At 47.4% G+C, this 18050-nt stretch overlaps 2 protein-coding genes across 3 annotated transcripts in view; both read right to left on the bottom strand.

The window, feature by feature from the left end:
* The window catches only part of KNTC1 (kinetochore associated 1), a 1031844-nt gene that overhangs the window by 391021 nt on the left and 622773 nt on the right, over window positions 1–18050 (bottom strand). For both annotated transcript variants that reach the window (XM_085636469.1, XM_085636468.1), the window contains exon 51: window positions 11508–11614. In XM_085636469.1, the coding sequence (XP_085492595.1) occupies window positions 11508–11614 (107 nt within the window). The remainder of the gene's footprint in view (window positions 1–11507; window positions 11615–18050) is intronic.
* On the bottom strand, window positions 68–10692 carry LOC146783793 (uncharacterized). Its single transcript, XM_085635070.1, has 3 exons — window positions 9981–10692; window positions 8918–9672; window positions 68–148 (listed from the first exon to the last, which is right to left on the bottom strand). The coding sequence occupies exons 1-3, from the start codon at window positions 10411–10413 to the stop codon at window positions 68–70; spliced, it is 1269 nt and encodes a 422-aa protein (XP_085491196.1). The 5' UTR covers window positions 10414–10692.

Here is an 18050-nt window from a genome sequence, read left to right on the forward strand (position 1 = left end):
ATGCTGGGAAATAATTCGCATTTGCAAGATGCATGCCGAGGGCGATGAGTTATCGACTCAAACATCGCTAACTGCTCTCAAGGCGGAATGTATCAACACTTGTTCCAATTTCTAATCTCTTCTTGCTGGCAACCGAGCCGAAAAGAGGCTAAAGACAGTTTGATGGTCAAGATGTGCTATGCAAGAGTACACATGGTGAGAAATGCATGCATTCTTGACTAAAGGGATCACTTAAATACCTTATAATAATGTGGGAAGCAAGGATGACCATGTATGTCCTTGGAAAAGGGGCTATGCCAGTCCATCCTATAATTTAGTAAGCAATTGTGAATAAAAACGATGAGATTACAAGGTGCCCCAAAGCCTGGAGGACAACTTGTGGAAGAGGCGGGAAGGGCTGCTAAGGTCTAGTAGATTCTAGAGCTGTCATTTCGAGACGATAAGAAGGGTGAGTAAACACTTCGCGAGACTAGGCGGCTGAATGATATCATTCTACTGGAGGTTCAGAGACCGTGCCAGCTTTAGGGTGGTGCGACGGTGCCATCGCACTGAGCGCCAAGCTCAAGGGGGCGCCCTCTGCATGATAGGAGCAGCGTGCAGAGATATGTGCGTTCAGTGCGTTTTTCCGGGGATTAGTACAGGCATGATAACTCTAGTGGTTATTTATTTATTTATATAGCGCCTGAATCGACCCCCAGTGGGGTATCTCTGCACTTAGGACAGGCAACAAGAAGAGTTAAGAAACTGTACAAAACCAGAAACAGAAAAGGATGGTCTTAAGGTGCTTTCTGAATTGGAGGTGGTCAGGGCATTGTCTCAAGTGAATAGGGGGCGGATTCGAGGAAATAGGGCCATGGTGAGAGAATGCTTTCCCGGCCGGCCTAGCTTTCCTAACTCGGGGGACCCCGTGAAGGGATTTAGTTCCTGAGCGGAGTGACCTGTACCGCGTTAATGCACTTGAGGGAGAAATCTGCCATTTGTCTAGTCACAGTTTAACTCCTGCTATTCTAGCATAGAGCGTTAATGTTCCTACTGCAAAGCACAAGGTGTGACATGCAGACCAGACTGGTATTTTACGTAGATAGCTCAGTTACTGCTTTTATCGCAGAGATCCTTTTGTTACTTGTAGTTCTAGTAACAATCCTAATACTACACACTCGGGTATGAACTAGCATCAAAGCGATTCAAGCAAATAGAAAAGCATAGGTTGAGAACCTTATTGTTTTTTGCCCTCAAACTTTCGTTATTTTAAAGTCGCTGAAAAGGGTTTCTTGGGTAGGAATACGATTTTATTAGTATGACACTCCAAACATTGTGTTACGTTTATGGGTGGATTTACGAACACTTTGCACCTATTCTGCATTACAAAAGTGATGCAAACCAGGTGCAAAGTGATGTTTTGAGGTTTACTTTCCAGAGCAAATCCTGAATTGTGTTGTATAGTAGCCCTAAGTAACACAAAGTAGCAATATGAGCACTGTACTTCAAGGAGGCATACCATGGGTGCTACATGCACAGTCCCATACTCGGACTCATGGATTATGATGCTAATCTCCATCTTGTAACTTTGATAGAAAGGAGTGGCATCAAAGTATTACGCCTCCCTGAGGCAGGCGTAAAATTGGGGAAAGGTTTATTTTCTCCAAACCTTTCCAACTTCGCATGGGTGCTACATCGTACAGCACACATTCAAAGTGGTAAAGTATTACATTTTGTCAAAGCATAGAATTTGGTGCTGCAAGTGTACCCTTCCAGTGTAAAGTCTAAGAATGACTTCGCACAAATACCCTTGCATTATGCACATCCTAAAAACTTAGTTCATCTTCTTCGTTTCTCCAAACCAAGCATTCTTAACATTAATGCCTTCCAGCACCGATGATGTGACTCCTGCAGCTTGTAGTCCTCATTATCTTAAGTAACATTTCTCATACATTGATTTTCACACCTGTATGACTCATTGTCTCTGTATACTATATTTGTGATTTAAAGCGCTCTGACAGTCTACACAGATGAAAAAGGCTATAAAATAAATGTGTGGGAGGAGCTAAGGAGAGAAGTCACACCATTGGAGGGTGGCAATGAGGGAATCCACGAAGGAGGTTACTTAGGATTTCAAATGCCAAAGCAACAAGGTGATGGATGGAATCCTTGAATTAATCTCAGCCACTGGCACTCGCTCGGGCTGCATCCCAGTCCAGTGTTTTTTGCCCACCACACCTCCTCCTATGACCCAGTCATATGCAAATCAGTCTTGACCCTGCTCCTCATGGGAACAGTCCAGCCCGAACTGTCAGGCCAGGTCTTCGCTGAACTGGAACACAAGCAACCCAGGGCCGGTCACACCCTTGTTATAGACTCTTCAGGCAGGTATAGCTTGGTTCATGGGCTCACTGTGCTGCTGGAACCAAGCTATACCTGGCTGAAGAGCCCCAACTAGGGTGAAAGCAGTCCTAGGTTGCTTCTGTTCTGGTTTGAGGAGGACCAGACCTGGCAGTCCGGGGTGGACTATTCCTATGAGGAGCAGGGTCAAGACTGATTTGCATATGGCTGGGTCCAAACTGAAATGGCATGGAGTGTGAAAAACGATGGATTGGAATGCGGACCCAAGCATTTGACAGTGGCTGAGATGAATTCATACACACCGGCCAGACATGGGTCCCAGGCTCATTGTGCCACTGGAACCAAGCTATACCTGGCTAAAGAGCCCTAACTAGGGTGAAACTGGTGCTAGGTTGCTTGTGTTTTAGTTTAGAGACGACATGGCCTGGCAGTTCGGGCTGGACTTCTCCCATGTGCAGCAGGGTCACAACTGATTTGCATATGACTGGGTCCAAACTGAAATGGCATGAAGGGTGAAAAACAATGGACTGGAATCCACCGAACGATTGCCAGTGGCTGAGATTAATTCAAGCATTCCATCCATCGCCTTGTTGCTTTCACTGTTTAGAGCAGCACATATGGAAAGACAATGTATTATAATAAATCGGTAATTTATTAACAGGTCCACATGGAGAGTCATTTTACCCGCTAAGTCTTGCAGAACTTTGTGGTGCGAGTCCAATGTTCAGAGCTGCGGCCATGGATGGAGTATCGTTTTGGTACTGCCTTTCAAGGTGATACATCTGCTGTTAGAAATATCTATCAGAAGAATAAGTGTAGGAGGCTGGCTCAGTATAGGCACTGAGTCCAGGCAACCCTTAGTAATAGTGATAAGGTCCCTGAAAACCAGAACTCTCAAGGGGAAGCTGTGGAGAGGAGCTGAGGCTTAGTCAAGAGGGGTGTAACGCAAGTGCATGTACCACTACAATCAGTCAGTAAGCTTTTCACACAAGAAAGAACACCAGATGAGTATAAAACTACTTTATATTTATTACTACACACTGGACACTAATTTGGTACGTCTCCTACCCAGATATATCAATTACACACACAAGAAAAAGAGGTAAGTAGCATAGGAAAGCACGTAGGGCACAACCGGGAGGGCCAAACCATATACTAAAATAGTGGTGTGTAAGGTAAGTACTGAAACAGGATTGAGGACCCCATGGGAAACACGGAACCACCCAAGATGAGTAGCCAGGGAACTCAAGGCTTCCGGGTGCAGAGTGGTTACACTGGGTCAAACGTTCATAGGATAACACAAGGTTAGTTGTGGTTGGAATTTTACAGTCCTAGGACCCTTCCCAAAGGACCCCGAAGGAACCACATGGATCAAGGAAGGTTGGAGAGCTACCCCACCCGTGGATACCCAAGGAACCAGGAAACCTACACCAGGGAGCCCAGGTGCATAGGGTGGGGTGGAGTTAGAAACGCCCATAGGCGCCAATGAAGGTTTGTGGATGTTCAGCAGCTACAGTCTCGTGGACCAGGCCGGTGGAACTCGGACGTAGAATCCAGACGAGAAGAACCTGAAAGCAGAGGGGACAGAGTCCATACTACCCTGAGGTGTCCAGGAACCACAGGAGTACGATACCGCTCTGGTTGGAGGTTCTGGCTGTAGCACGGTGAGGATGAAGAAACAGCTGTGGAGCCCAGGCAACAATCCAGGAGCACAGGAGGAGTCCACAAGCTGTCCCACGCCGGTCGAAGAGGGCAGGAAGGGCAGTAGCCAGCAGGACCACCAACAAGCCTTGGCAAACGCGGACAACGGTCTGCGGAAGAAAATGCCGGGTTGCAGACTAGCAAGGTCAGTGGGACTAACCCAGCCAGGATAGGTCAGGGCAGGCCCTCAGCACACAGGAGACCCAACAGGAATCGATGGAGCCCCCACGAGGACCCTCTGGCACCAGGCACAGAGTCGAAAGTAAGCCTCAACAGCACACAGTAGATGAAAGCCGACGATGCAAAGGATGCAGGCAGGACGTCGTTCTTGGAGCTGTGCAGTGCTGGAGGGTGGGTCTTCTGGGAACTCGAAGATCTTCCGTCAAGTCAGCCAACAGGTCTGGCTAACAGACAGACGCGGCGCATAGGCAGGCAGTTCACATCAGTTAGAGTGGGAAAACAGCTACCCCACTTGTAGGGACGACTGGTCCAGCCTCTGGAGAACCTACAAACCACCATCTGTGCTGCAGAGCCAGGCGAAGTCTGTGGGACCACAGGATCAGCAAACCGGTTGTCGTAGAGATGCCTGCAGATGCAGGGAAGTGAATCCTACACTTCAAGGAAGATTCCTTCCAGCTGGGATGCAGGTTGAGTCCTTGGTGAATTGGAGGATACACTGCCACGGAGTTGCAGAACTTGGAGAAGCACAGGGACGAGGATGCAGCAGGAATCTTCCTACCGGAGCAGTCTTGTCTTAGGTCCTGGGTCTAAGAACAGCAGTTCCAGTGTCCACCAACAGAAGAGTCTTTGGACAGTCTTCAGACAACAGGCAGTCGGGTCTAGAAGATGTTGTTGGGATGAATCTAAGGACCCACCCTCAGGGGGGAGCCCTTAAGTAACCCTACAAAGGGAAAGGACTTCTTCTCTGGTGACCCACCTATTAGAGGGGGTCAGAGACGCGACTCAGTGATCCTAGCCAGTGAGATGCTCCCAGGGGGTCAGATTCAACCTGGCAGAATCAAGTGGCCACCTGAAGGAGCTCTGGGTGCCTCCCTAGGGAGAAGCTGGGCAGGGGAGTGCACACTCCACTAACCTTTGAGTGGTTTTGTGCCAGAGCGCAAACCAAGGGCTCCTGAACTGGGCAAAACTGGTTTATGTATGGAGGGCATGAAATGTGCCCTTCAATGCAATTTGGTGGTGCTCGGAAGCGCCCCATCCTACCTAATTCTAAAGGAGAGGTGGTCACACCAATCCGCAGGAAATCCTTTGTTCAGCTTCCCCTGCCCGAGTCAAGCTCATCAGCAGGGGGGCAGAACACTGTCATGGGTCGGCAGAAGCACTAGCTGGCAGGCAGACCCTGTAAGGCTACACATGTAGGTGTTGGGGGGGTCCTCTATGGAGTCCCCCAAAACATGTTATCATGCAACTAACACTAGAATCGGTGTAGTTGTAGGATTCCACATGGCCATGTTTGGGACAACCATTATGTAGCTGGGCATCATGACTTGCCAGAGTCCACTACATACCATATAATGGCTATTCTGCACTTACAAAGCCCAGAGAATGGAGTCCGTGGTTTATAGGGGTACCTCTGCTCAGTTGAGGGTACCCACACACTAAGAACCAAGCACCCTGCTCTTGTACTGAGGGGCCTACCTTAGCGGTGACTCTTAGGTTAAAAGTGCAGTGACCGGGATATAAGGGGAACCTTATATCCAAAGTGAAAGGTGCTTGCACCCAGGTATGCAGACTGCAATGGCAGCTCTGCAGACACCGTTTGCATGGGCTCCCATGGGTGGCATAATACAAGCTGCAGCCCATGGGAGATCCCTGGGGTACCAATGCCCTGGGTACCTCAGTACCATATACTAGGGATTTATAATGGTACCCCAGTATGCCAATTGTGGGGTGTACACAGTACGTTACAATGGAATTTGGAGGAGAGAGCACTGCCATGGGGGTCCTGGTTAGCAGGCTTCCAGTGAACCACAGTCAAAACAGACTGACACCAGGCAGAAAGTGGGGGTATCTATACCAAAAAGATCCTAATTTCCTACAATAAGCTTCCAACAACGCTGGATCTGGTGGAAACACTATCTAATCACAGATTTCTCACTGGCCAGTGATATCACCATTCTGGGGATTGGGTTATCAGGAATAAGGTGCTAAGTCTTTTTTCTTAACACTGCCAGTACAATCTTGGTCTGGTCAGGCACACTCCTGTTTGTGGCTGGTACTGTCATGTCCATAGGCAGGATGGAGAGGTGACAGGCTGATGGTTCCACCTGCCAGGCCGCAGGATCTATTGCAAGAGTTTCCAGTTCCAGTTTAGCACCCGGGGGGATTCACATGGGCGAGGTATCCCAGGTTAGAAGTATCCGAAATAATCAAACTTACAAACAAAAAATTGCCTTATTTTTAAGTGCAAAGAAATTTCCTAATTCATAAAAGCTGATTTTGCTTCCAATTTTAGCCTGTGGAAATATATGCAGGAATATTTCCTTGTAAGAAAATATAATTCACAATTGTTTGTGACAGTCAGCTATTTCCAGGCGTAAAATGGAAGAGTTTTTGAATTACAAGAAGTCCGTAATCTCCACCCTGGCGAGATCCGAAACCTGCGGGAGCAGATTTCCAACTTTGTATGCGATTCAGACGTTCAGTGCTTTACAACCATATCCAAAGCGCGAGCATTAATGAAAATCGCAATATCGCCTGCAGAAGCTGAACACCGGGGTTCTGGGAATGGCAATTGATGTTAGCTTCATTTATACTTATTGACTCATGAGTTATCAACTTCTTTAGTTAAATCACAGGTCACTGCTCAACTTAGGGATGATCCCAACTATATATTAATAAAAAAATTATGAAAAAAGGTGCTGTTGTAATCTGACTTATCTCCCTTTCCCCTAAACGGCAAGTCCGGCTCCCTTTCCAAAACAGCTCCAAATTACGGTTCGCTCAACTAGTCTGTGCCCGAGGGCCGTTGAGAAGTCTGGCTGCACACAGGAATCAAACGAACAAATGAGTTTATAGAGGAAAAAAACGGTCGTTACTTCATTCTACGTTCAAAATAAAAGACAAGGGGGCATATGTATGAAAGCAAAAATTAGTCGCAAACGCTGCGAATCGCAAAAAACAGCGTTTGCGACTGATTTTTCGCTATTTCATATGTATGACACATTTCCAAACTGAAAAATAAGAAATCGCTAAATTAGCGATTTCTTAGGCTGCGAAACAAGAAAACTGCGAATTTCCTAGCGAATACCTATTTTGCGAATCCTTAGCGTTGCGAATATCGCTAACAAGAAATCGCTAGCTAAGAAATCGCAAACACATGTATGAAAAAATCGCAAATTGCGATGTTACGAAATTCGCAAATTAAGAAATCGCTATTAACACCAATTGCTTGCAGGTGGTAAACTGGTGCAAGGTACAAAAACCAGCCCACAATGCAACAAACACACCCACAATGGCTGCAATGTACGTGATAGCCAGGAGGCTGCGTATTCGGGCCCTTGCACACAGGAGAATGAGACAGGAACGTATCTTCAGGCTGCGCATCACCCTGTTACAGAACACTGAAGAGGAGATCTATGACAAGTACAGACTGCACCCACAGACCATAATGGACCTGATTGAGGAGCTGAAACCCCACTTGGAGCACCCTACTCGCAGGACACAAACAATTCCCACACATGTGCAGGTCCTGTGCTCCCTGCACCTCCTCGCGTCAGGGAGTTTTCAACGGGTCATAGCGGAGGTTGGTGGTGTGTCACAGAGTGCACTTTCGCGCTTCTTCCATGCCTTCCTAGATGCAATGCTACTGAGGCTCCCACATCACATTTACTTCCCCACCACCCAACAGGCATTACAACAAACGATACTGGACTTCTACCAGATTGCACGTTTCCCCCACGTCATCGGCTGCATTGACGGGACCCATGTGGCCATCACACCCCCAGCAGAAACTGAATATGTCTACAGGAATCGGAAATGCTACCATTCCCTCAACATACAGATTGTGTGCAACGCTAAGTATCACATCACCGACATCGTAGCCAAATACCCCGGCAGTACACATGACTCCTTCATCTTCCGACACAGTGGAATACACAGACGTCTGAGTGCTGGAGAGTTTGGGGAGGGGTACCTGCTCGGTAAATACATTGCACACATCAATACATCCACTACATCACTTGAGGGGGGGGACATTGACTCACCTATTGTGTTTTATTCCATGCAGGTGACAGTGCCTATGCAGTGCGCGACTTCATCCTGACCCCATACCTGGATCCTGCAAATGCAAGTGAGAGGAGCTACAACAGGGCACACAGATCTACACGCTGTGTCATTGAGCGAACCTTCGGAATCCTGAAGAGCCGCTTCCGGTGCCTGCATAAGAGTGGAGGCGCACTGCAATACAGCCCTGAGACCTGCTGTAAAATCGTGGCAAGCTGTGCAATGCTACACAACATGGCAATGAGGAAAGGCACCACAATTGATGTGAGCGATACAGACACATCGGATGACGAGCGCCCTGCTCCCCCTGCCAGACCAGCACCAGGAGTTGGGGCAGCTGCTGGACGCCAGAGACGGACTGAGATCACACAAAACTACTTTTAGGTGAGTGTTGAGGAAATGAGACTACAAAGCCTGATGATGTGTCAAGTGTTTAATCACACTTAACATGTAAGAAATTGTAATTGTCCCCAGCACATGTTGTACACACAGTGCAGAGAAGGCACATGAAATAGGGCAAACAGCCTTTTGCGGGTTAATGCACCCGTGTTGCAGTCAGTGTCCCCGCAGATGATCACCTCCGTCGGTGCCGTCCAGGGTGGTTGACCCCCATGGTGCGCCCTTGGCCTGCTACCTGTCTGCCACTGCGGCGTCTTTCACCTGGCAAGGTTGGAGTGATGCTGCTGCGACTCGATGTGTCCTCACTCTCAGCAGAGGCCATTAGTGCGCTGCCACCTGCATTGGCTGTCTGCAGCTGTTCCACAGCAGTGGTCACCTGCGCAAGCCCTCGCGCTATGTCCTGGCAGCAATGTGCCATGTCCACCTGCATGGTTACGCTTCTGCGTGTGAGTGCGCTGGTGGTGGTGCAGAGGCGGTTGACTGCCTTGGTGTAATTGTGTAGCCGTGCATTGGCACGTCGTCCAGCCCTGTCATTGGCAGCTTGGGTGTCCCTCAAAGTGGCACAGAGCTCTCTTATTGCCGCTACCATGCTGCGATTGTCCTGATGTAGGCGGCCTAGCTGGCGACTCATTGACCGCATTGCCTTGCTTTGCAGGCGCTGTTCCTGCAACATGCACTGTTCCAAGCCGGAGAACACGGTGCCTTCTCCTTCTGTTGCAGTGCTGCTCCTGGGCCTTGACCTGGAAATGGCCTGTTCCCTTTGCCTTGGTGTTGGTGCGTCATGACGGGGCATGTCTGTCACACCCTGACTCCCCTCTCTCCTGTCGGTGTCATCGCCTGTTGCTGGGACTTCATCCTCAAATGGAGGCAGTGGGGGCACATGTGCGCGCTTCCTGCGCTGAATTGGCTGCTGCTCTGTCTCATCGCTGGAGTCCGCAGGGTCTGCAGGCTCCTCTCCCTCAGCGCTGTCTTCTTGTGGCATGGCGTGTGCTGTGGATGTAAAGGGGACTATATGAGTTTGTGTTACTGTCTGCATGTGGCACTCAATACAGTTACAAATCTTTGACGGCTAATCTCTGACACATTTCTATTCAATGATCCCCAAAACACATATGTTGCATTTACTTGTGATGGTGTCATGGACACACAGTCAGACACAGTACTACGAGTACCATGATGCATTGCTGGGTGTGCTGTAAGACCTGGGCTGGATTGGCATGTTGGGAGTTAACTATGCGCATTTGGGGGAGTGTGCAAGGGATGGGGAGGAGTGCAGGGTGATTTGGCATGCATCTTACCTTGTCTGCTGGATGAGGGGTCGGAGCTGTCGATTGCAGCCACACCACCAACGCTCTCAGGCAGGAGGGTTGACTCCACAAGCTCCTCATGGGGGGTTGGCTGCTCTGCAGTGGATGGTCCTCCTCCAGTCTGACTGGCATCCTTGAGTCTGGCTGCCACCCTCTCCTTGGACCTCTGGCGCATATCATACCACCGCTTGCGCAGCTCCTCGATGGTGCGTGTGGTGACTCCAACAGCATTCACCTTGCTCTGTATTTCCAGCCAGATTTTCCTCTTCCTGGCCTCTGGGACTTTGAGTGCCTTCTTCCCAAACAGGAGCTCATGGCTGCAGACCATCTCCTCAATGAGGACCTCCTGCTCCTTTTCTGAAAACTTGTGTTTTCTCTTTCTTTTTTCTGCATCTTTGCCCTGCTGGTTTTGTTTGGGATCCATTGCTGGTTGCTGTCTCCAGGAAAGCCTCCTCACACTCCACAAGCAGCCTCTGGGTGTGGCTCAGGTGAGCAGGTGCAGGCAATCACTACAGTTTCCTGTTTGTGATGTCATCAGCCTGCACCAGGCTTGCAGATTCCCGTTTTTGCGATTTCTTATTTTGCGAATTTCGCTATTAAGAAATCGCAATACGGGATTCTGCGAATTATTTGCGATTTTTAAGGAATCGCAAATGATTAGCGATTTATTTTATACATCCCGTTTAGCGAATCTGATTTTGCGAATCGCAAATTCTCGCAATTTGAGATTCGCTAAAGGGGAATTTGATACATATGCCCCAAGGTGGCCAAAAGAGTGGCAAGGCGCAGTGGAGCAGAGAGGAAGACGCTGCCTGAGTTAGCATGTTGAAAAGAGACACTTCTTCATGGAATAAACTCGTTAAAAAAAATACCTGGGTAAGTAGAATGTGTCCCGAGCACAGAGAGCACATTATGTCCGGCTAAGGGGAACGTAAAACTACAAAAATTCCTCTACCGTTGATTCAAAAAGATGTTTGAATGTAATCGTAAGGTCCAAAAAGCAGGTTACAAATCAGGAAATTATATAATGTCCACGAGGACAAGATTCGTACTTTCCCTCACACGTTTGGAGAAGCATATGCTAATTTAGACGATTGGCTGGATTTAGTCAACTGAATAATTTACAGCAAATGAGAAGAGAAACAAGTCGTTTATTCACGAAAAAAACATCTTAAAAAGGTCCTATAATTTGCCCATAGAGAGTCCTTCTAATGAGCCACTGTGCGGCGTAAATATCCAGGAAAAGCTGACGGTCAGCCCCTGCCCGCATCGAACACGGTAAACGGCTCCGACTAATTCTCTGTGGACAACATACATTTAGAAGAGACCATAAGGGGATACCCGACGGAGCAGCAGCCTCCCAGTCACAAGGGCTTTAATTACATCCAGCCCATCCCACTTTCCCGTAATGAACAACAACGACTCATTCTTGCTAGGGATGACCATTCATTATGTGAAATATGCATTATTAGGCCGCACGTTTCCATGACAACGGGGCAGATCTCAGCCTCTACTTACGTTTGGAACGATGGTTGGACACAGCCATTTCTCCAGGAGAACATCACGTATTTTGGACATATTCACGTTGTTCACTTCTGCGATTTCATTTACTGCTGAATGGATGTCTAGAGAAGAAATTAAATAACAGTAAAGCATCACTTAATTGGAATCATATATATATATATATATATATATATATATATATATACATATACGCGCACACACACACACACATATATATATACATATACATTTGCACACACACACCTTATAAAGTTATCTAGGCAAACGCTTAAATTAAGAACTTCAAAATCATATTGTGTTATCTCTAATTGTACGATTAGTATGTTATTGGCCTAATTAATTAAAACCAGCAACGTTGTACAATAACAAGTCACGACAGAAACCAATACATGGGTCCATCTTAAATAAGGACTACTAAGAACTAATACCATATTATCAACCAATAAGCTCATTTAAAAACTTGTAATCTTCTAATTAAACAATTTTCACAACAATCAAAGTTTCTCCAGACAAGCACAGGTTAAATCCATATATCTAAGGAAGTGTGCAGTCATTCCGGCGTGGCTGCCACGGAGGACAGATGAGGCAGCTTTATTACATGCCCGGATACCAAACTCAATATAAACAGAGTTAAAAGATTTTTTCAAAAGAGAAAAGAAAACTCAAAGTAAGAATAGTAATGCTTCCAGTTCAAGATGAAATACCCTACATAAGCGGATACTATAATCACTTCTTTTTTCCTGAGTTTTGCAGGAGGTGGTGGTGCGAGGAGACCCAGGAGGCCACAAATTCACAGGAGGGCAAAGGAAGACATAACATTAATGTCCTCAATAGGAACGTGGTAGTTTGGGGCCTATATTGATGGCAAATTCTACCCAAGTGTGGGCATACATTATTATTTGTGCCAGAAGCCACTTCCTGTAACTTCCTGGTTCTGCAACTTCAACATTAGTTTGGCTAGACTATCTCTCAGTCTGGACCCTCTCAAAATACCTAGACCACCTGACTCCTGAAGAACAAATGACTTACCTTCAGTAATATGAAACAAAGAGGTCCCCTGGAACTTATGAAGGGAGCAAAACAGGGGAGAGAACCCAAATAAGGAATGAACCTGCCCTCCCTTAGGATAGTCAAAAGGAATATGCTACTTACCAGTGTGCATCTCTTCTTGGCATGTAGAGCTGCAGATCTACACACTTTTGCATAGATCGCCATCTGGTGTTGGTCCCGGATGATTTTTGCAGTTTGTTTTTCCTCTTGGAAAGTCTTTGGAAGTCACGAGGTCGGTGACTCCCCCCTTGGATCGTATTGCGCATGGGCTTCGGCTCCATCCTCAGATTGTTTTTCGCCAACAGGGAAAGATGGAGCGTAGTAATAACAGTGAAGAAACCCATGTGTGTTGTATCTAAATAAGATAGACTGGAACAGATACAGGTAGCCGGGGAGGCGGGTGGGCGTGTGTAGATCTGCAGCTCTACATGCCAAGAACAGATGCATACTGGTAAGTAGCATATTCCGTTCGAGGCATATGAGCTGCAGATTACACACTTTTGCATAGACTATATAGCAGTTCCCAACCTTAGCGGCGACCACCAGTATCTGTTGCAGTGGTTTGAAATAGTGTTTTTAGTACAGCCTGGCCCACACTAGCTTGTTGCTTGGTTTGCACATCTACACAGTAATGTTTAGTGAAAGTGTGCGGTGTTGACCATGTAGCTGCTTTGCAGATATCATCTAATGGGATGTTCCCTAGAAAAGCCATAGAACAGATAGCGTTCGTTTTGCTTTGTGGTAGCAAATCTGGATGCATTTTACAATCCAACTAGCTATCCCTGATTTTGAGATGGGGTTGCCTTTGTGCGGTGGAGAGAAAGAGACAAATAGTTGTTTGGTCTTTCTGAAAGGTTGTGTTCTTTGGATATAGTAAAGTAAGGCTCGTTTGACATCTAGCGTGTGTAGAGCCCTTTCTGCAACAGTTTGAGGTTGCGAGAAAAATACCGGTAATTCTAACGATTGGTTTAGATGAAAAGGGGAAATGACTTTAGGTAGGAATTTTGGGTTGGTACGGAGAACAACCTTGTTCTGGTGCATTTGGAGAAAAGGTTCTTGTATGGTAAGTGCTTGTATCTCACTGACCCTTGTAAGGGAAGTGATGGCTACAAGAAAAGCTGTTTTCCATGTGAGAAATTGCAGTTCGTATTTATGCAAAGGTTCGAAGGGCGGTCCCATTAGCCTTGTGAGAACTATATTTAAGTTCCACACAGGTGAGGGTGGTACTCTGGGGGGAATTATTCGTTTTAGGCCTTCCATGAAGGCTTTAATGGCAGGCACTCTGAAAAGTGATAGGTGCTGTCTGGTTTGTAGGTAAGCGGCAATTGCTGCGAGGTGTAGCCGAATGGATGTATATGCTAGGTTACACCTTTGTAGATGGAGTAAGTAGCATATGATGTGTTGTATAGACACGTATAGAGGATTGATTGTGTTGTTATGGCAATAAACAACAAATCTTTTCCACTTGGCAGCGTAGCAGGCTCTAGTGGTAGGGGAGCCTGTAACGCTGTTGCTCACTTGCCTGATTGAGCCCAGAGAGCGGAGAGACCGGGGAGTGCAGGGAGTGAGACTACATTCAAAGCAGCCTCATTCAAAGCATTACAGCGTGGAACCCATTTCTGCACCTTGATCCTCGCGCCCTATCCTTCTCCATTCAGCTCTCATGGACTCAACCAGCCTAATGTAGGCGGTGACTATGTAACTGTTGACTGGGGGACATAGCCAGCGCCTGCTTAATCGCTGGAACCTTGCATCAACCCACCAGACTTGTCCCGTGATCGCCTTGGGTCTTGGAACCTTCCTTCCCTCCCGCCGCCGCACCGCCAGAACACCGCGGCCGCAGTGCGGAGGGACTTCACCTCCCAGGCTCCCCAGCGTTTGTGGGCGGAACAAGGACACGCAGCCTACGCGCCTGGAGGCGCCTTAAATTACAGCGTTCCTCCTGCGTCGCGGGACAGCGCCGGGCTAAGCCCGGACAAAGGGCGGGCCCTCGGTGGCCGGAGTAGGCTGGGCTGGGCCATCCCCCTTGGCTGGAAATCCAGGTACTGTGGAATAATTGTGTTTAAATTACAAATATTCTACTTCCTAATTGGGATTGATGGACATATACTTCGGACAATGGACTGCTCACGCAGGGGATTGTAAATGATTTAATTTTGTGTCCTACAATGTTGGGCTGCTAAAAATTATCTAGCCATATTGTTGCGAGCACATCAGGAGATAGGGAATATTGATACAAACTGCACTATGGCCATTAAACCTAAAACACGCTCCACTAAGAGGAAAGCATGTACCCCGCTTATTACCACACAAACAGGGCCTGATACTAATACTCCAGTAGGACACACAGCACCACCAACTGCAATAGATTTAATGTTAAGGAAGGTTATTGGGGCGGTTAATGGGGAGATTGAGCGCACTCAGAGACGCTTATCAATGACACCTACAAATACTTCCCACATACAAACACAAACTAGACCTCCACAATTCCCAGACAAAAATTTCTGTGAAAGTTCACAAGATGATAGTCCCGATGTCTCACTTGAAGCTGTCCCTTGTGGTCAACAGGTAACTGATACTGGGTCACCCCTTGGTAGGGCAGAAAAAAGACCAATTAGAACAAAAAATAGATTGTATAAACGGGGTGGAAAGAACACATATGCCAAAAAACTGAAACCAACTAGTGGGGGTGGGAAGATACATTTAATAGAGGATGAGGTCATGGAAACAGAAGCACAAAGTCCGTTAATTCCTCCATGGTGGCTTCACCCTGTAATTATTGACCTCCAAAAACATTTTGAGACCTTCATTACTTCCCAAATAAAACCATTAATTAGCAAATTAGATAAAATTGCTAATGAATTACAAAAACAGGCTAGGATGAAGGAATCTATAAATTGCAACCCTATTGGAAACTCAACATCATCAGTGACTCCCTCGTTAAGGCCAATTCCTGTGAATAATAACTGTACAAGTAATGAGCCATGTACCATTGTACAAGTCCACGCACCACCTAAAGTCTCAGCTCATTTGGAGGATAGAAGCACTAAAAAAGGTGGGAATCATGACATTCATAAAGACCAGGTGCAGCCTAACCTGACTCAGACTCAGATAGGGCATGTTGCCACTCATAGCCAGAACGATAATCAGCAGAAAGGATATGAGCGCAAGGATAAAACTCACTTCTCCCCTCCACGAGTAAATTTACCTCCTCAAGCAAGCCCCTATGTTGTGGTGTTTGCCGGGGTACTCGAACTTAGGACGGGGCAGAAGGAGTCACATACGGAACTAAAAAACAAGATTATCAATTGGCTAAATATACATAGGCCATTACAAGGGCAGGAAACTGGAGAAATTATACATGTGAGGAGAGTACCTTGGTTGGGAAGTAGAGGGAAAGATATTGAAGGGGGTTGTATCATTGCAAACTTCAGGAATCCGAACCTAGTAGAGTACATACTGGGTAATTACAATAAAAATATAACCAGTACTATACGATCTATGCCACTAGGCTATTTCTATCCTAGAAATGGTGTTATCCACCCCTTAACTTATATTCAGGGAAGAAAGGACGGAGGAGTAGACGGACACAGGGCCAGGAAACTTGAATACAGTGGCCCACCGCCAATGAATCAGGGTGGCCTGCAGTGGACGAACAGATTCAGTCCCCTACAATTTTTGGATGAAAATGACTGACTACCTAATTTAGAGACACAATTTGAGGGGAAGGAAAGAAGGATGCCTATAGATATCATTGAATTACCTTCTGAGGGAAGTCATATACTGAATGGCCCGGAAGATACCCCGCTAAAGCAGGACGGGGAGATACAGGATCTCCTGACAGTGAGGAGGGATGTAGATAAGCTAAATGCCCAGGGTTTAAGTGCGACAGGGGTGTTGGGGGGAAGGGTGAAAATAACATCCTGGAATATAGCAGGTCTAGCTGGAAAATTCGAAAATGCAGACTGGAGGAACCAACTAAGGGGCTCTCATATACTAGCCTTACAGGAGACCTGGGCGGTTGAGCCTGATCTCTATCATCTGGAGGGCTATAAGTGTTTCTTTGTCCCAGCCCAGGAGAGTAGGGCAGGAAGGGCAAAAGGAGGACTAATACTGTATGTTGATATTAACCTTAAGGGGAGATGGATATTGCCATCTTGGACCTCATACAATCTGCAAGCAGTAACATTCCAAGGACAAGGGCTGAGGGTACAGCTATTTAACATTTATAACTCAGGTTCCGTAAACGGCAGAAATGCTGTTTTAGAGGAACTAGATGCCAGACTGAACCAGGAAACTGATCTAAGGAAAGGGGGGGGGGGGGGGGGGGAGACCCATTTGTGCTATTAATGGGTGATTTAAATTGTCACCTTTGCCCAAATCTGATACCGGTAACTGCAGACTAGGATCTTTGCCCAGTTATGAAGGGGCCTCACTTTGCGCATAGCACTGAGGGCACATCATTAACTAAATTAATAGGTACTCATACATTAGTACACACCATTGATTTGGTAATTCCAGGGCCAGAGGGTACTCTTGTGCCAACTTTTAAAGGAAGAGGGTGTTCGTCTATTATAGACTATATATTGATATCCCCCTTTGCAAAACAATGGATCATAGAGGTTAGCACCAAATGGAGTACCTTTAGTGGGGTGGGGTCTTGGGGCACATCCCCTGGATCGTGATATGGGCCCCCCTGAAGTTTTCGGGGCCGATGACTTTTTAGGCTTGTCCGTGCCGTGCTTAGCACTGGGCTTGGGAACCTTCGTTTTCTTGGTCGGTGCCGAGGTGGGCTTCGGCGTGGAAGTGTCGGTGCCGAGGGCCTTATGGGGTTTGGTCGGTACCGAAGATGGCGTCGGTACGGAAAGGCTGGGTTTCGACACCGAGGACTTCGGTGCGGAGCTCGGTGTCGAGGTAGAGGCCGGTTTCTTTTTCGGTGCCGAAGTGTGTTTCTCGGCACCGCTGGAGGGCTGGCTCGAGCCTGAGCCGCCGGAAGGCTTATTTGGCTTCTTCACCAGGCCCGAAGGTGGGGTGTGTGAAGCAGTGTCTCTGGTCTTGCCTAGGCCCGGAGGCGAAGGCGTGACCGAAGCCTTTTTGGGTGTGGGCGCGGGTGTGGGAGGGTGTATAGTACTCACGACCCTCTGCGCCGGAGTGATGTCCTCCACATCTGAGTCATCGGCTTCGGAAGCACTGACGAGGTCCTCTTCGGTGTGCTGCTGTCCCGGATCTTCGACGTCGTCCCCGAAGATGTCGACTGGAACGGAGGTCGAGGAGTGCGCCATGGTTCGTTTGGCTCTTTGATCTCGAATAGTCTTTTTCGATCTGAAAGACTTACAGGCCGGACAGTCTCGAGCCTCGTGTTCAGGGGAGAGGCAGAGGTTGCACACCTCATGAAGATCGGTGTGGGGGAATTTGGACCCACATCGAGGGCACTTCTTGAAAGGAGTTCTTTCCATCAGCCGGGACCAGAGCTTGGGTAGACCTGAA

The sequence above is a fragment of the Triturus cristatus genome, chromosome 11 (assembly GCF_964204655.1).
Source record: "Triturus cristatus chromosome 11, aTriCri1.1, whole genome shotgun sequence".
NCBI classification, from domain to species: Eukaryota; Metazoa; Chordata; class Amphibia; order Caudata; family Salamandridae; genus Triturus; species Triturus cristatus.

Excerpts from the sequence above, each read along its gene's own strand:
- LOC146783793 (XM_085635070.1), bottom strand. The coding sequence starts at position 10,413 with ATGGATCCCAAACAAAACCAGCAGGGCAAAGATGCAGAAAAAAGAAAG. Across the intron at positions 9,673-9,980 it reads CCCCTCATCCAGCAGACAAG|CACACGCCATGCCACAAGAA; the intron begins GTAAGATGCATG and ends TTACATCCACAG. Across the intron at positions 149-8,917 it reads GACGCCGCAGTGGCAGACAG|CCTCTTTTCGGCTCGGTTGC; the intron begins GTAGCAGGCCAA and ends AACTGTCTTTAG.